The sequence below is a fragment of the Corvus kubaryi genome, unplaced genomic scaffold, assembly GCF_017639235.1.
Source record: "Corvus kubaryi isolate FWS band 111438036 unplaced genomic scaffold, C.kubaryi_AGA036_p1.0 37394, whole genome shotgun sequence".
Lineage (NCBI taxonomy): Eukaryota > Metazoa > Chordata > Aves > Passeriformes > Corvidae > Corvus > Corvus kubaryi.
In genome coordinates, this window is record NW_024581133.1 from 288,467 (window position 1) to 305,867 (window position 17,401).

At 38.2% G+C, this 17,401-nt stretch overlaps 1 protein-coding gene across 7 annotated transcripts in view; it reads right to left on the bottom strand.

Moving 5' to 3' along the window:
* Positions 1-17,401, bottom strand: part of UNC13C (unc-13 homolog C) — a 137,377-nt gene that overhangs the window by 70,440 nt on the left and 49,536 nt on the right. For all 7 annotated transcript variants that reach the window (XM_042039281.1, XM_042039279.1, XM_042039280.1 and 4 more), the window contains 4 exons: positions 15,789-15,930; positions 6,627-6,796; positions 5,669-5,784; positions 4,076-4,239 (listed from right to left, as the gene is read on the bottom strand). In XM_042039281.1, the coding sequence (XP_041895215.1) occupies positions 4,076-4,239; positions 5,669-5,784; positions 6,627-6,796; positions 15,789-15,930 (592 nt within the window). The remainder of the gene's footprint in view (positions 1-4,075; positions 4,240-5,668; positions 5,785-6,626; positions 6,797-15,788; positions 15,931-17,401) is intronic.

Consider the following 17,401-nt stretch of genomic DNA (forward strand, 5'->3'; position numbering starts at 1 on the left):
TTAATGGGCAATTTGTGTGCTTTTTGCAGTGCTGCCACATTAATTGAAAACTAGCAGGAGAACAAGATGACACAGTCAGCGCCCATTAACCTGCTGGAATGAGAGCTATGTTGCTGATTGAGAATCATTAGCTTCAACCTGTGGTGACTCTTGCCAGTAAGAAGCAAAGATCTTAATAGAGCTTTTATTGCACTTGACTCTACAACACAGTAAATTCAGGTTGCTGATATTATGTGTAATTTCAGTGTCTAGTCAAACACTGTTTCAATACGTGCTCAGATTTTTGCCTTCTAAAGAGAAAAAAAATACGTTGAAAGATGAATGAGAGGAAAAAGGTTACTTTTTCTTGATGGCAGAGTGGTGGCTTAATATATGTAGGTAAATAAAGTTCCAGTATGATTCCTTCTAGATGTTGAATTTACAACATAAATTGCCATCAGTCACCACAGTCATCAAAATAAAGGCCAGCTGGATCACTGTGCTGTTTTTCTACTTTTTCTTCCTGTTTTCTATGATACCTATTTTATTCCCTATTGTCTCACATATCTATGCTTGTACTTCTGGGAGTCACACGTACCATTCATGTGGCTAACAGTGTCTACCTGGCTGCTACCCATCATAAAAAAAAAAAAATCTCATCTGAACCATGTAAGAACAGCTGTAATTGTCTCTCTTTTCTTTTCCTAATATGGACTCCATGAGGGGTGGAAGAATAAAATAATCATAAGAAAGAAGAGTGGATTATGTAACCTATTCAGTCAAGACTTCAAAGAGCTGCAATTACTGCAACAGAAGCAGTCTTTTTGTTGTATTTTGGTTTGGGTCGATAGTTGTTTTTCTATTCACATGAATTCCGCATCTGGTAACTTAAAGCAGATTTCCTTGCTCAGGAACTGTGCAATTGTAATCTGTATCTTGAGAGTAAGACAGCCTAAGTCAGCATCTTTAGGGAAAAATGCCTACATTTATCTCATAAAAACTTGCATGCTTCCAGCAAGAGGTGCAATCACACCCGAATTCATTCCCTTTCTAAGTTTAGTGAGAAAGGTCTCGCTGGGGACAATGACTAGAGCAGACAGGTAACCACCTGTGTGATATCTTCTGGGCTGATACCCAAATTCCAGTATGAGTATATTCACCGTATTTAGAAAATCAAGACTATATTTTTGAAATATTATTTCTGTGCTCTAAAGGAATAGATATAAATAAATATTGAGAGCTAGAAAGAAATCTTCAGGGTTTATTAAGGGGATCATAGATGACAAAGCCACCATCATAAACCAGAAATGATAGACAAGTAGGATTGTTTATTGCTGTAGTGAAAGAGGATGCCAAAACGTTTCAGACAGTGGTACTTTAGGGAACTTAATCAGGTTTACATTGTGTAGAAATGCAGAAAGGCATATGTTCCTACTCCAGCATATGCCATCTATCCATACTTAAAAGGGTCAAAACTGCTTATCACTAACTGGGTATTAGAACTTTATACAATAGCTAACCTTAAAACAAATACGAACACTAAAAATTACATTCAGGCAAAACGAGCACCTCATTAGCAGAACCTTGAAACTCACGTGGCCTGATGAAGTGCAGATGCACTCTGGGGTCTGGATCATGGAGTATTAAAGCATAGTCACTTTTGCATTTACAAACACAAACGTTTTAATTTGCAATATTATCATGAGACACGCAGTAGAAGTACTCTGCAACTAGATTCTCAAGCAAAAATTGCTTACACAATATTCCTCTGGGCAAAGTGATTACATTCAAATTCTCTCTCTGTTGTACAGTAGAAAATTGCTTTAGTATGAGACCTTTGTTACTAAATGCAATCTGATAATTCTATTTCCCAAATCAAGAAGCTGTACATTTTCTTCCAGCCACTAAAATTTTTCCAGAAGAAAAAGGTAATCTCATAAAAAGAAATAAAACCAACAGATAACAGTCCAAAAGAAAATCCCTCATGACAAACAGACTTAGAATCTTCACTACTCTTCTCCCCAAAGTCTGAATGCTCTGAGACATGTCTGCAGATGAATCAGCACAACAATGTACATGAATATATATTCTTCTCCAAGTATTGCTTGAGATTGCATTCATCACTGATTTCACTCCTAACTTAAACAGGCTGGGGCCTTCCCCTCAAACAGGCAGTGCTCATGATTGACATGTAACATTTTAAAATACAAAAGGATATGGGTATGGGGACAATGAAATCTTAGCTTTTATTTCTTGTGACTACCAATATTGAATTCACATTCTTATTTCATCTGCCTTCAGATACCTGATTTGCAGTCATCAACATCAAGGAAATTTGGGGGAAAAGGTATAGAAGAAAGCAAGAACAAAAAGAGGACAAGGCAAAATAGGTCATTTAAACTTAAAGTGGCTTGGTCAGAATTTTTGAGTAAGGACTCCTGAAAAATGTGTTGGAGTACTTGCCCAGCTCCATGTTACTTCCTTTTCATGAATATCTGTACATTGTGCTATTTACTGAGATAAAAATAAAGCATCTTCTTTATAAAAAAATATAACCTATCAATTTCTGCCACTTTTAAGTAAAAAATATTTTATATACTCACATCAGTTATATTGCTATTTTTGCAGTGCTGAGTTTGACAACATCTGAATTTCTAAAACCAGTTTCAAACTTTTTCTGGAAAGTTTTGTAGTACTAGAATACATCAAGAGATGAAGAAAAACAAACTTCAAAATAATTTTACAGGTAAGGTTGTCTGTCAAAAATACAGCTATGCTGTATTGGGTCTACAGTTAAGAGAATCCTAATGTTAAATAAGCCCTTTGTTTCTTAAGCAAATCGCTAATAACAGCCCTCCTTTGGCATTAATAGCTCTTAAGAATTCATTTCTGGTCAAAATTCTGAATTCATTTTGATACACACAGCATGAACAACTCTATAACTAACTTTTTGGTAAATATGCAATAACACTTTAAATCAACTTATAAAACTACAATACCAGGTTAAGTCAATAAATGACATAACTTAATCACAGAGGGCTAAAGAGAAACTAAACATGAAAACACAAATATTCTTGAAAGCCAACACATTAATTCCTCCATACGTAGTTTAGGTATACAACAGAGGAACTCTCAAGTTACATTAATTATTCTGTAGAACACCATGTAAATTCCTTGAAGGAAGATCATTAAAAATGTGTATATTACAAAATAAATCCTCTACCCTTCTCTTAGATGAACAATACAATAATTCACAGACCTCTATATAAAGTGAAAGACAAGCTCATTGCAATAGCAGGTGGTGTCATTATATCCTGCAATAAAAAGAAAACTTCACATTTTTATGTACCTTCATACTTACAATAAGACTTTTCTTTTTAGGAGGTAAAGAGATGCAAAAAAATGAGAGATGTTCTGATTAAAAATTCTGTAATATTGGGTTTCTGTAAGACAAAAAGCCTGCGTTTTTTTATTTAGAGGACTCATTTGGAGTCCCCTGCTTCTCCACAGCTCCAGCAGAATATAGCCCTTTTCACCAGAAAACTTTTTGCTGGATAAATTGAGAATACATGACGGATCTCATGTCTCCAGGCCCCTGAGCTATACGGTGCTGTGTTCTAAGGTGTTCAGACAGCTACTTCAGAATGGACAGTGTAGTAATAGGTCTAAATACTGTTAAAAATGACTTCTACAAATTATTTGCATATACTATAGAAGCTCACTATAGACACTGCTGTTGTTCCATAATTTCCGTAGTCCTAGAAAAGAGTACAGAGCTTGTGAAACCCTGTTCTACCATCCCAGTCACATCTGGAACACGGGAAGTCTTTCTGAACCTTGCTACATATCAGTATCATAACGATTAAGGAATGCATTAGCAGTAATAACAGTAACAGCTTATAAAATGCTCATATCTTAATTTGGCTGCAGATGAGAAGCACTTCGACTAGAATCAGATGGACAAAAATGATAACAAGAATTTTAAGTCAGGAATGGAAGAGAAATGGCAAATGAAATCATGAAGGCTTGAAATTTGTTACTTCCCTCAAACATGGTGTTGACAGCAAGGCAGAAAGCCAGCCATGATAATACTTACGTCATAGCTTGATAAATATATTCAATTCCATAGCGCATTGCAAATTCATCCACAATTTCTTGTGCAGCATCATCGAAGTACACCTTCCAGGCCTCATCGCCTTTCACTTCGGGGATTTTCACCACACCGTTCGATTTAACTTCCGTCAAGTAATGGAAGAGATTCTAAAGGTAAGAAATGTTTCAAATAGGAAATTTTGGCTTTTAAGTAGCATTCTGAAAATATATCCTACATATAGTTATTAATTATATTTATTATAATGATTATATATTAATATATAAATATAATAATATATTATTTTATATATTTTTTTTATATATTATATTAATATATTAATTGTTAGTCCATTTTTTAATTGTTTATTTTTCTGAAGACTGGATCAAACTAGTCAGCAGACTTGTGATTCAGCACACTATCTCCTTGATATAAAGTCCTGTCAGTTAACTGGCGAAGACTGCAACATAAAATAGTGCAGAGACTTTTTTATATGCCCTTGTTCATGAATGAAATTGTGACATTGTAATATTTGTGTTTCAATAATAATAATAATAATGTGTTTCAATTTTAATTGGATCTGCGACCAATAAATTTCAAATTCATTATTTAAGTCCTTAAGTTCCAGGGAGCTAACAGAAATCCCGCAGGTGCCTCTCAAGTTCTGCAAAGTGTGCAATAAAGTTTAGGTTTAGTAACCTTGGGAGGTTAACCTAGGGAGCCTAGCTTCCTATGTACCCACAAACTAAACAGCAGATTTTATTTCCTATTTTCAATGATTGAATAAAACTCCAAAATTTCAAAATACTTGGTTTTGCTAATTAGTCCAAAACTGTCTCTTGGATTATCTTAACGCATTTGAATGTTGTCATTTACTTCATAGGTCCAACATTTGCAATTTCAGATCAAAATCTATCAGCACAAACACCCTAAACATCCGATTTTACAAATGGTGAACAATGCGATTTTGTGGCTACCTGCTAGTGGTGAACTTTCAGCCTTATATCAGCCATCAGCTTTCAGAAACTACTTGTATTTTCAGAGTAGAATTTCTACATGGATCACTATTTGAAGGAAGAGTAATCAATTACAAAAAATCTCTCAGAAAACACACCGATTTATCAGTGATGATTTTTTTTTAATGTTGACAAATCAAACTAGATGAAAGGAAAATCAAATTTTATATTGTCTGTGCTTCTCCTTTTTCTCACTCTCCAAAGTACGAATTACTGTAAAAGAAAAGAAATCCTTTGCAGTATATTTCTGTAAAAAATAGAAATGTTTGTATATTCTTGATGTTAGCAATCATGTATGGATCATCCAAGTACTAAATCAAAAAACAGAACAGGGAGAGTTTATCTGGCTCAACCTCTTTTTCTAACACCCCCTGGCAGGAACAATCTGTTGGTCTTATGTTATTCTGCCTTTGTATCTGAACCCGGGATTTCATCAGCAACACAGAATGGGAAATCTAAAATAAATTTGTCCTGAAGTACAGCAGCAGTTACTTGTTTCAGTGTTCTAATGTTCTGTAGCCTTTTTTCCTTATCCATGCAACAACTGAGTAGTAACTTCTATACTGTAACTTCTCCAACATACCTCATGTAGACAGGTGTACTGCACATGATAGGGAGCAACTTTCTCCTCTCCTTCAATTTCAACATTGATTTTCAGTCTAATGGCACCAGAGACAGCCGACTTATCTGTTCGCTTTTCTGAAGAGTAGAAAAATAATACACTAGTAACTACCAAGAACACATGTACGTCATATGAAAAGCTTTCATAAATGATTCTAGTTTAATGTTTTTGATGCCAGGGAGTCCTGCTGTTGAAAACGAGAATGTTTTTTGGTACCTCACACATGGTTCAGGCCATGAAATAGAATATCTAACTATGAAGTAAAGAATCTTTCTTATTTCATCTCCCATATTCAAACAAGGCTGCATAGCAATTTACTTACTGCTTTCCCCTTTTCAATTGAAATAACTTTAATTTTCTACCTGATATCTGTACTAATTACTATTATTTTCCTTTAGTTATGAAGACTTTAGCAACAACCTGGACTACTCTGTCTGAGTGTGATGGGTTAATTCTGGCAGGTGCCCACCAAAGCTGCTCTGTCACTTCCCTTCCTCTGCTGGACAGGCCATAGAAAATGTAATGAAAGGCTCATGGGTCAAGAGAAGGACAGTGGAGAGATGACTCACCAGTTACTTCCACGGCCAAAACCAGACTTGACTTGGGGGAAGATAAATTTGTTACCAGTGAAATCAGATTAGGATAATGAAAAATAAACCCAAACCTTAGAACACACCTTTCCCTCACCCCTTCCTTCTTCATGGGTTTACTTCACTCCTGATTTTTGCTACCTCTTCCCTGCCAGTGGCACAGGGGGACAGGGATTGGGGGTTGTATCTTTCATTTTCAAGCCAACCTGTAATTTTTAGTATTTTAGAAGTCATATACTGGTATCAAAGCTAAATATTTTGAACTCAAGAAAGTTAAAGACAGTAAGATTCTACTTAAATTTGTCTTAAAAAATCAGTAAGAATCATACCTAAATTATACCATACATCCATTTCTCCACTCAGTGTTCTTACTTCAATGATTGTTTGCCCAAGGAAGTCATCTGATTCCTTTTTGAAATGCTGTTTTACTCTAGATTTGATATCATCATCTTCATCCCATACTCTCACTTTTATTCTATCTGTAGAGTTATGACATTCACTGGAAAAACAAAAAGAAAACACACATGGGCAACATATAAACTATATTACTTTGTAGTGCTGTCTAATTCATTGAACTCGATTTCCACGCACTTGCTGAACTGCATCAAATGTCAAAGCATAAACGACCTGCGACATCCAGAGGAATAAAAGACCATCCCAGATTGCCAGGGACAAAACTACAATCACTACATATATGAGAATTAGTATATATACAGAGAGAACAACTTGACTGAATTATATATACATAGAGATTGTATTTACGAATGTCAATATCTGCTCATTAAAATTATTAATTTAAAATGCATACTTTTTGATGCTATTATTTAACAAATATCTTAGGAAAGATACAGTTAGGTCAGGTTTATTTGTTTAGGAATGCTATGTAGTATGTACAGTAAACTACCAAGGTAGTAGTCTGGAACATAAATATAAATATAAAAAGCAAGAAAAAGTTAAAGAATATTTCCAGTGTGTGTCAGGAAGCTTTTGTTAAAAACCAAGAAGTATGCAAAAACACCCCAGCAAGACAAGAAAGGCCATGAGAAAAATCCAGGAAATTAAGTAGCTGCTTTTTTTAAAAGATATACATTAATGTTCTTCAAGACCTCCGTTCCCTCGTAAGGAGAAAGAGTAGGGACCCTGCCATGTTCCAAAAAATTTCTTGCAAATTTAAGTGGCTTACTAACCCCTCCTGGGTTGAGTGGATTTGAGAAACTGCTGGATGTATGAGGGAATGAGGTGGCCTCACTTGCAATCTGCACAGTACACAGTGGATAAAAATTTTTACTCCCAGCTGCATCCTGCATGTTATTTGCACAGAAATGGAAACGGAACTCTATTACTGCTTATTCCTGTAAGGCACAATGAGGACTGTTTCCTATTCGTCAGTGATGGCTTTTGATGACTTGATTGGAACATCCCAACACTGCCTGCAGAGGTTTACATTAGTGAAAAACTTCCTGCTGACATTTGACTAGTACAGAGCTGGCATCAGTTAAATCCATGCCATACTTGTGCATTCATATTAAATATGCTTTTTAATATCCATTCACTAATATTTGATATATTACATATATTTGTTTATCTTTAAATAAGGCTTTAAAGTGTAACAGCAAATTTTCATCTTCAGCAGGGTCTTAGTTTGACACTTGACTAAAAGTTTTTACTTGAATTCTATTCTAAGCACTATCACTGCTCAGTGATCTGTCTCTGTTTCCAGTGTTAAAACAATAATACTCCAACTTATCTTCCAACCAGCACCTCTCAGGGGTATTCTAAGAATTAATTAGTGGTGGTAATGGGCTTTGGAAGAATAAAGTGCTGTAAATGGTATTATTACTGTCAAGGCCAATCAGACACTAAAAATAGCATGCACAGCTTTTACTCTGTCACACTGTGACATCATTCACTACCACAGAAAACCTTGTGTCTGTCTGTACACAAGATAGTAACTTTGCAGATAATTCTGGTAATTAAAATGCACACTGTTCTGTGATTAGCAAAGCTAATAAAGCTCAGTTTCCTTTTGTCTTATGACTGGCTTCCCTGGCACCCAACAAACCACAATCACCTTCTGAATCTTCTCCCATAGCTGGGGTTTTCATAAATTACCACTTCATGTGAACTCCTGGTGCCTGTTATGGGGAGAGCTCATACTGAGGACACTGTTAGGATCTCATGCTTCTCTGACCACGTATTTTCACAGAACATGACAGACATACTATTAAGCAATCTGTGAAATTTCTCTGACTGTTTGAAAAATTCAAAAGCTATTGGCAAGGACATACAAAATATAGGAAGATACAGATGGATCAAATAAACACTGCTGCCTTAAGGAACTAGGCTAAACACAGAAACCATTTAATTTTTTTGAAATGTAGCTCTGAGATACTGCTTAACATTGCTAGAATCCTGAATTGCATTTAGCTGTGTACCCAACAGAAATATTTCACGAGGGATTTCTATAGTGACATTGGGAGATGGTCCCTGGTGAGGTATTTATGTGAACCTCATCACCGTACCTGTGCTTTTAATACAAATCCTATTCCTGCTTTAATTCTCTGGCAGATGCGGCATGACAAGTCATTGTGTACTTCAGCACAAACACCATATTTTTATTCTCCTGAGACAACACAAATTTCCCTCTAATATACACTTAGCTGATTAAGAAATATTTATTCAGATGGTCAGGATGACTGTACTATTCCCTGATATCCTCAAGTTGTCCTCAAAATCCTTTTCTCTTTTAATCTCAGGTTAGTGAAACCTGGCACAACCAATGTGTTAACTCATGTTCATCTTTGTGTTGAAACTTTAGCACGGAGTCAGCTCTGCTGCGTTTGTAATGTTCCTGTGCAAGACCACAAAAATAGCATGGATTTGTGATTCAAAAACTGAAGAGTGTTTGTACAAGTGTTTCTCCTGGCCCGTCCTGCGGCAGTGTGACTGCAGGGAGATTTACTGCTAAAGTTACAGAACTGTCTCTGAATGATTCTACTTACCTGCCCAGACTCACAGAAACAGCCCTATGTAATGCCATGCATGTTCTGCTTTAGCCACTGGTTACATCTGTGCAGAAGCTCTAGGTGGAATTCCTACTTCTGTTTACTCCAGAAAAATCAGCCCAGGGAATTAAAGCTAGACAACATGTGCTATTTTCAGCGTTCCTCTTCTAGCCACTCTACTTTATATGCTCAGTGAAAGCATTCACAGAAGTGTGATACAGGAAGATGAGAAATGAATTGTTCTCGAGCACACAGAGAGTGAAGGTACTGATGCTTCTGAAGACTAGAGAAGTTGCAGTATATTCACAGATGCAAGACAGAAGAGACAGTTTTAATAATTTACCAACAATCTGGTGACACTATATTACTTCTGCATTTCCAGAATGCCACACAGACATGAAATAATGCTCACAGAACTCCAGCTTATTCTAATGGCTAGAGTAATAAAATTGTAATAAAGTATCTTTACAATAGTACCCCAATGTAAATTTAATACTAAATGCACTGGCGTGACCTGATTGTACATCTCCTCTAAGAGATCAGCACCCAGTGTTAAAATGACAACTAAGTGATACTGTGCTACCTTCAGTAAGTTGAAGAAGCTATTTATTGCTACTATTACCCTCAATTTTATTAATATTGCCATTACTGCAAACCAGAACCAGATCCATACCATTGCTATGAGAAGTCTGTCCACTTTGTTCTTAGGTGCTCAGACACATTTCCATGGTCCGCCAGGAAATCTCTTCCGGAACTTCATTAGCCCCACGGTTGGCAAACTTTTTCTGAAGTCTGATTTTAAACCTCTCTAAATGGAATTTGTGGCTATTACTTCCTGTTCTACTATAACAGTAAGCATGGAAAATAGATTATTCCTTTCCTCTTTGCAGGAGAAAGGATGTGTTTAAAGACATCCTTACCTCCACTACTTGTCTCTTCTCTAGTCTGGACAGTCCCAATTCTTTAGCAGTGTTGTCACAGGCCATGCTTTCTGATAAAGTAGAATGAGACTAATTATGCTTTTTCTTGCATTATTCTACTCTGTCATAACAAAAAGAGAGTTGGACAAAATTAATCTGGATTGACAGCAGTTTGGAAAAAAGACTCAGACGATGCATGCTGTACTGTGAACTGAAAAACATTGTCACTGAACAAACAACTTATCATTGGAATTGTTTCTTAGAGGTGTTCTCTCTTGATTTGGGCTGAGGCTGTGAGATACAGTTATTTTAATTAGCAGAATGTCTCAGAAACTTCACTGGTAATTGAAGAATTTTAAGAATGCATGAATCTAATAAACCAACGTGTGGATTTTATTACTCAATTGGTTTTATATATTATAATTCTCTGTTAAATACTCATGCTTATGAGGCAATCCTTGAGTTATTTCAACAATTCTGGCAAAACTGTGCTTAGGTATCACTGGAAACTAGAGCACCATTTAAGCAGCTAACCAATCATGTTATCTTCAGGTACAGTGAAGACCCTATTTTTTACAAGTCAGTTCAGCTGATCAAGAATGTATAAAATAACAGTACAAAGGGACTTTGGTGAAGTCCTCTTGGCCGCTGATCGTAAATATTGCTTTAAATGAATCCACTAATCATTTATTTCAGAATAAACAATGTGTGAGTACTACGCTTTAAAGTAATTCTAAGGAAAGAACATCCACAGCTGGATGACTGAAATCAGTTTGAGCAAACGTTTTCTTGCACTGAAGGCAGCAATATATATCCAGTGAAGGTATTCATCAGAGCCCTTATGCTGTCTTAGTGATAGCCAAAATAGGAAGGATAAATAATGCAAAATAATCAACCAGTTATTTAAAATACTTCTGTATTATACAATTTTATCTGAGGTTTTTATGAATGGTCAGAGGAAATGTGGTACCTGCAAAGTCAGCAGAGCAATTTGAAGATGTGTGCTTACCTAGACAACACTATCAGAAAAAAAATCAGATTTCTCTATTTCAGTAATGACCTGTTGAACATAGTTATTATAGTGTATCAATCTAAAGGTTTCTACAAAGCTGAAAATGATACAGCCAAAATATCTATTTTTGTAACTAAAAAAATGAAAATGCAGTCTGTTTTCCTGTATCAGATGCCACACTCAACCAGAAAGAGAAGGTGACAGCTGCAGGACTCTTCCTTTGCTCTGGCATTGGAAAAAACTCTCCTATCACTGATTTTTGTTGAAAAGAAACCCCAGAGCTTCTCTGTTATCTCATTTCTAATAACACCAGGAGAAAGGATCAAAGCCCTCAGCACCTATAGTACATCCATTAAACGAACATCTGGTGGCCTAGTTACTTCTTTACCTCATGCACCAAGAAGCTCTATTTTAGTTATGCTTTATGAGGTCTTCTGTTAAAATCTATGCCACCATGCCACGGCCATTCAGCAGAGGGTCAGACTGTATCTTGTTAGAAACATTCTCTCACTGTTACCATACAACCATATCTGGGTTACCTGTGGTTCTAAGAACTAGAGCACTGCCCTCGCTCCATTTGCTATGACAGAGCAAATGCACAGTGGGGAGCCAATGTTTTTTCCAAGTCCTTGTTTTGAAACAGATGGGAAGATTTAAATGCATGTTTTTGTATAATAAGTAAGTATAAGATTGTAAGATTTTTGAGACATCTTATTTCTGCACTTCATCATTTAAAAGTTATAATGATGATTAATATTAGATTTTAAACAGGAATATCAAATATCACTAATAGAGCCTAATTTAAATATTTCCTGATTCAATTAGTTATATTGATTTACTTTAGATTTAATCTTCTGGTTAAACATTTTTAGTTTATTTACAATTTAGAAATTCTCATATACTTTAAGTTGAAATCCAAAGCATTAAATAAGTCAGGGAGATCATTTTAGAAAGCACAAGTGCTATAAAAATGTCGGAAAATGTTTTCAGTTCAAAGCAGTTACTCAGGAGTTTCATGCTATAGTAAGGTCTGGGGGAGAAGGGTATAAACGTTATTGCTAGGGCAGCAGATGATAGTAATACTTAGTGCTGAGAGAAAAAAAATACAGAATATTTTCAAGTTTTCAAGGATTTGATTGTAGCCCTGCTCACGCCTTTGAGAAAATACATTCAAAGCTTCCTACCAAATTTGCTGAATTGCTCATCCCATTTTTGACACTATGGGGCTCCTACAATTAAATGCAAGAAAGTAATTAATCTCCTACTTCTGGTCACTCAAAGTCATTCAGTGAGGTATGACACTTCAACTGTTACCAGAGTAACACAATTAACTCAAGAAGAAAACACTTCTGTATAGAGGAAGCTAGTAAAAAGTTTCTAGGTGTCTGTTTTTTCTGAATTAACTATTAGTTTCTAATACAAGTGTCTGAAACTGTGAAAGGAATGGGTATACATTGTTTAATACAGTAATAATTCCCTAGTACCTTTTCCAGACAAACAGAAGCAGCACCTTGGACCAAAACTCTTCCAAACCCACTACTGAAACAACAACGTCCTCCTCAATAAGGTAGCAGATTTTGGTCAAAAAACAGGGAAGTGCTAGATATATCTAAGAAGGTAACCTGCCATGTTATGACATTGCAGCCTCTTGAAGAAAACAGGGCTCTATTTCAAATGCCTGAACCCTCACAGAAGTTGTTTCCACAGTTTTTGTAGATAGGAATAGTGACAACTTATACCCTCTTTATAGGAGGAAAGGAATATGAGAATAACTAAACAATGCCATCACACCATACTCTCCACATCAGACTTTCAGACAATACTCAGTCTCCTAAAAGTATGGACATTACAAACACACCAACCCAGAGCCTGGAGCACACCAGTTACTACCAAATTCCCCAGTTACACCTTGGAGAATCACGATGTCAAACACACACATTTACCTTGCATGGCCAATATCTGGCACACAGGAAGGCATTTCTACTGACAATACTTAGTATGTAAGGTTGAAGTATGAAAACTGTTACTTAACTTCCCTTAAAGATTAGAATACTTAGACTGTTGGGGTCCCTCCCCTGCCATGTAGCCCTGGGAGAGGGGCCCTGAGGGCACAGACACGGGGTTTCCCTGCCCCTGCTCAGCCTCGTTCCCATTGGTTGGTTTGTGTTCCCTGCGCGGGCAGAAGGACCCTTGGTCCCGTGACTGGAACAGTTCCTCGGCAGAGCCCCGGCCATGCGGCTGGAGAAATAAACATCTCTGAAACAGCTAGCAAGAATCTGTCTGTCCATATATATTTCCTTTCCACGGGACTCCTGGTTTGATATATGCGTGTTGCGGTATCCCCACTGCAACAAATGGTGGAAAATGCGGGCAGAACGATCCCCGATCCCTAAGTGACTGATTTGTGTGAGTAAACCCTGGAAACTTTGGATTCCTCCTCTTGGTTTTGCTTTGCTATTCCATATCTAAACTATGGAGGAACCGTGGGAAGACTCTTGGCTCTCAGAGCCGCATATGGACATTTATCTTAGACTTAAAATGATTCTTGAACAACGATTTGTGAATTTTAGCTTGATTCAAGCTCAGAAAGAACTGAAACACTTCCTGGCATGGTTGTTTAAGAACTTTTTCTATGTTTCTTGGGATTTAATTCTTACCAAGGGTTTTTGGAAAACCGTTTGGACACAGTTAATACTGGAGTCAAAATATATGCCGATGGAAGAATATTTTCGTGAATATTATTTAGTTACCGAGACTGTTGAGCAATGTCAGCTGTGTCCTGGCGAAGGGAAGCCTGGCGCAGGGACCGTGCGGTCCAGGCCACGTGCACCGAGCGCTCTGCGAGCAGCAGCGAGGCAGTTCCCGCGTGCGGGCGGAGCCACGCGAGCCGCAGTGTCGGTGGTGGAGCGGGGAGCGGCGGGAGCGGCGGGACCCGGCAGTGTCTGCCCGGCCCTGCGCAGCGCGTGGTGGAGCGAGCCCCGTGAACGCCCGACCGAGAGGGGCGGCGCGCGGGCAGCGGCTGGCGGCGGTGGCGGTGGAGCGGAGCCGCGCCCAGCCGAAACGCGTGCTGGAGCAGGGCACGGGGGGGTCATCGCTCGGGGGCCCGGCCGAGACGTGGGTACAGCGCCCGGCAGCGGCAGCGAAGCTGCGACCAGAGGAGGCGACGCACGGAGAACTGAGCGGCGCGGCCCGGCCCGGCCCGCGCAGCCCCGAACGCGACCCCGGGAAGAGCGCGCAGGCACGAGCAGCCCCGACAATTCCAACACGGGAGCGACCGAAGGAGAGAGCAAAGACGCAGCGAGACAGAAAACAGCAGCCACTCGGAAAAAGGAAAAGATCATAGTAACTAAGACCTTAGGGATAGTAAAATGGTATAATGTTAAGCAAAATTATGGTTTTATAACAAGGTGTGACAACCAGCAAGACATATTCGTGCATAGAACTGCTATTAAAAAGAATAACCCTGAAAAATGCATCCCAAGCTTGGGAGATGGAGAGGTGGTGGAATTTAAAATTATACGAGGTAGAAAAGGGTTACAAGCATCGCAGGTCACTGGGCCTGATGGTGTTCCTGTAAAAGGCAGTATATATGCTAAAAATCGTAGTCATGTTAGACAATATCTCCATTGTAAACCCCCCCTACAGTCTCCCTTTCCTAATCCCACCTTTCCCTTTTACCCTATGTCCTATTACCCCCAGTGTATTCCCAATCCGTTTTTTCATCCATGGTTTCCCTCACAAAACCATGCTTTTGCCAGTTGTTTCCCCAGAAATCCCTTTCCAATGCCGAGTGGGGGATGAAAAGGGGGAGGGAAGAAGTTAAACCCTCTCCTGCCTCAGTTTCCCCACAAAGCATGCTCACAGAGTCCTGTCTCCCTTCTGTCAGCCCTAAGATGTTCCATAGAATCTGTTTGGACATTTAAAGGCTCAGGAGGGTGGCTTGTTTTGTCTTGAAACTGTTCTTGTTATGTTTATCCAGTTGTTTTCATTCTCCTTTTATTAAAATAAAACGGGTGAGGTGTTGGGGTCCCTCCCCCGCCGTGTAGCCCTGGGAGAGGGGCCCTGAGGGCACAGACACGGGGTTTCCCTGTCCCTGCTCAGCCTCGTTCCCATGGGTTGGTTTGTGTTCCCTGCGCGGGCAGAAGGACCCTTGGTCCCGTGACTGGAGCAGTTCCTCGGCAGAGCCCCGGCCATGCGGCTGGAGAAATAAACATCTCTGAAACATCTAGCAAGAATCTGTCTGTCCATATATATTTCCTTTCCACGGGACTCCTGGTTTGATATATGCGTGTTGCGGTATCCCCACTGCAACATTAGACCCCACCAACAGATCCCCAAAAAGACTTAATTATAAGCTGCGTGGTCATTATAAGATAAAGCCACAATAAACTTTGATGCTCTCTCCATTCAGAACTTTCCAATTTCATAATGCTGTGAATACATACAGTACAGACAAAACATACTTTCAAATTAACCCAGTATTTCGTTTGGTAGAGTTCTATTACCTAAATGTAGGTTAAAAAAATCAATATCAACAGTATTTTCCATACTTACAAATAGAATTTTTCATCCCATACTGGATTCAAGTTTCCAAAAATAGTTTTTGTTCTTCGCTTGTTTTTGCCAACTTGCACAGTAACATAGGGGTCACTTGAACCAGTTTTGTCCTTAGCCTGTAAGCCCTGAGCACAAAGAACTGCGACAAAAGGAGAGAAATGTGCTTTAGCCCTCATAGCCTTTATTGCCAAGAAGGAAATGAGAAGGACAACAGCAACAGGAAACAAAGCCCTCAAAGTGAGGGCTCCTGAAGGAAAGGTTTTTGGATTATTTTCCCGATGTCTGTAACTCTGGAGACTGACAACGTTTGTCTAACTACCCTTCTGTAGGGTAGTTAGGACTGTATCAGATTTTAAAATACAGTTTAATAGAGTAATAAATATAAAGATTCACTACTGAGCACCAAACTTTTTTATACTTTTCACAAATAACTCAAATACTTTTCTCAAACTTTGGTTTAATCAGAATGGCAAGGAATATAATGCTGTGTAACTTGTCTTAAGCCTGACAGTTCCCTAAAGTTCCCTGCCCCCCAATAAATAAAGTTACCAAAATTTCTCCGAAGATCCAAAGTAAAGTTTCCAAATTAAAACCTTCAATAATATAAAAAAATACGCCCTGTGGATTATGGAATTAAACATGAGAGGCATGGCTATCATTTGTCATTTGTTCTCCTAAGAGATGAACTGTGATTTTTAGAATACTTTCTGTGCTATCACAGAGATAGTGACAGTTCAGATCAATTATAATCAACTGTTTATGTATTTGCTATCCTTTCTGACAGTTAATGTGGGTGTATAGTTAATGGATATGCATTTAGTGGCAAATAGAAATACATACAATTTGATTTTCCATCATCATTTATAAAAGTGGAAATCTCAGGAGAAAGCAGAACTGCCAAAGAGCAGCCTACCAAAGACAGAGAACTGCAGCTAAAACACTTGCTCTGGCTCTTACCATTCAGCAGCACTTGGCTTTGTTATTTTGCACATATTATTTAAATCATCTCAGTGCTAACATTTAGTTAACATTCTCTAATGTCAATCATTTTGGATAATGAAGCTCCCTTGGCGTGCTCAGAAAAATGATTACCTAAAAATGGCACCTTGCTCAGCAGATCAGCTCTCAGTGTGGGGTCAGTCATATGTGCTGACTTCAGTGAAAGAAGTAAAATTCTGCTATTCTTTGACACATCCAATTTCTGAAAACACTCTTAGGAATGAAATAACATATTTTGTTTTCCCCATTCACTCTAAATCCACAGGGAAACTAAAAAGGCAAGGAAGTATCCCTTTCCTACTTATGCAGTAAAATTAATGGACAGCCTAGAAAAAGTCTTCAATGATTAAATTGTATGTATTATACTGGCCTGAACAAAAGGTAGCCTTCAGTATCCTTGAGAGGTAGAACTAAAAGTAAGCATATGAATTAAATATGTCCCTAGTGCTTGGTGACAGTCCCGAAATTCCGTAATTATTCTTCTGAATTTCATGCACCACCCCTCAACCTTCAGAATAGCCTCCATTCATGCTGAGGTTTTAATTCAAAAACTGAAATGTTGAAGTCAGAGGACCTGGAAATCTTCATGAGCAACCAGGCTAATGCAATTG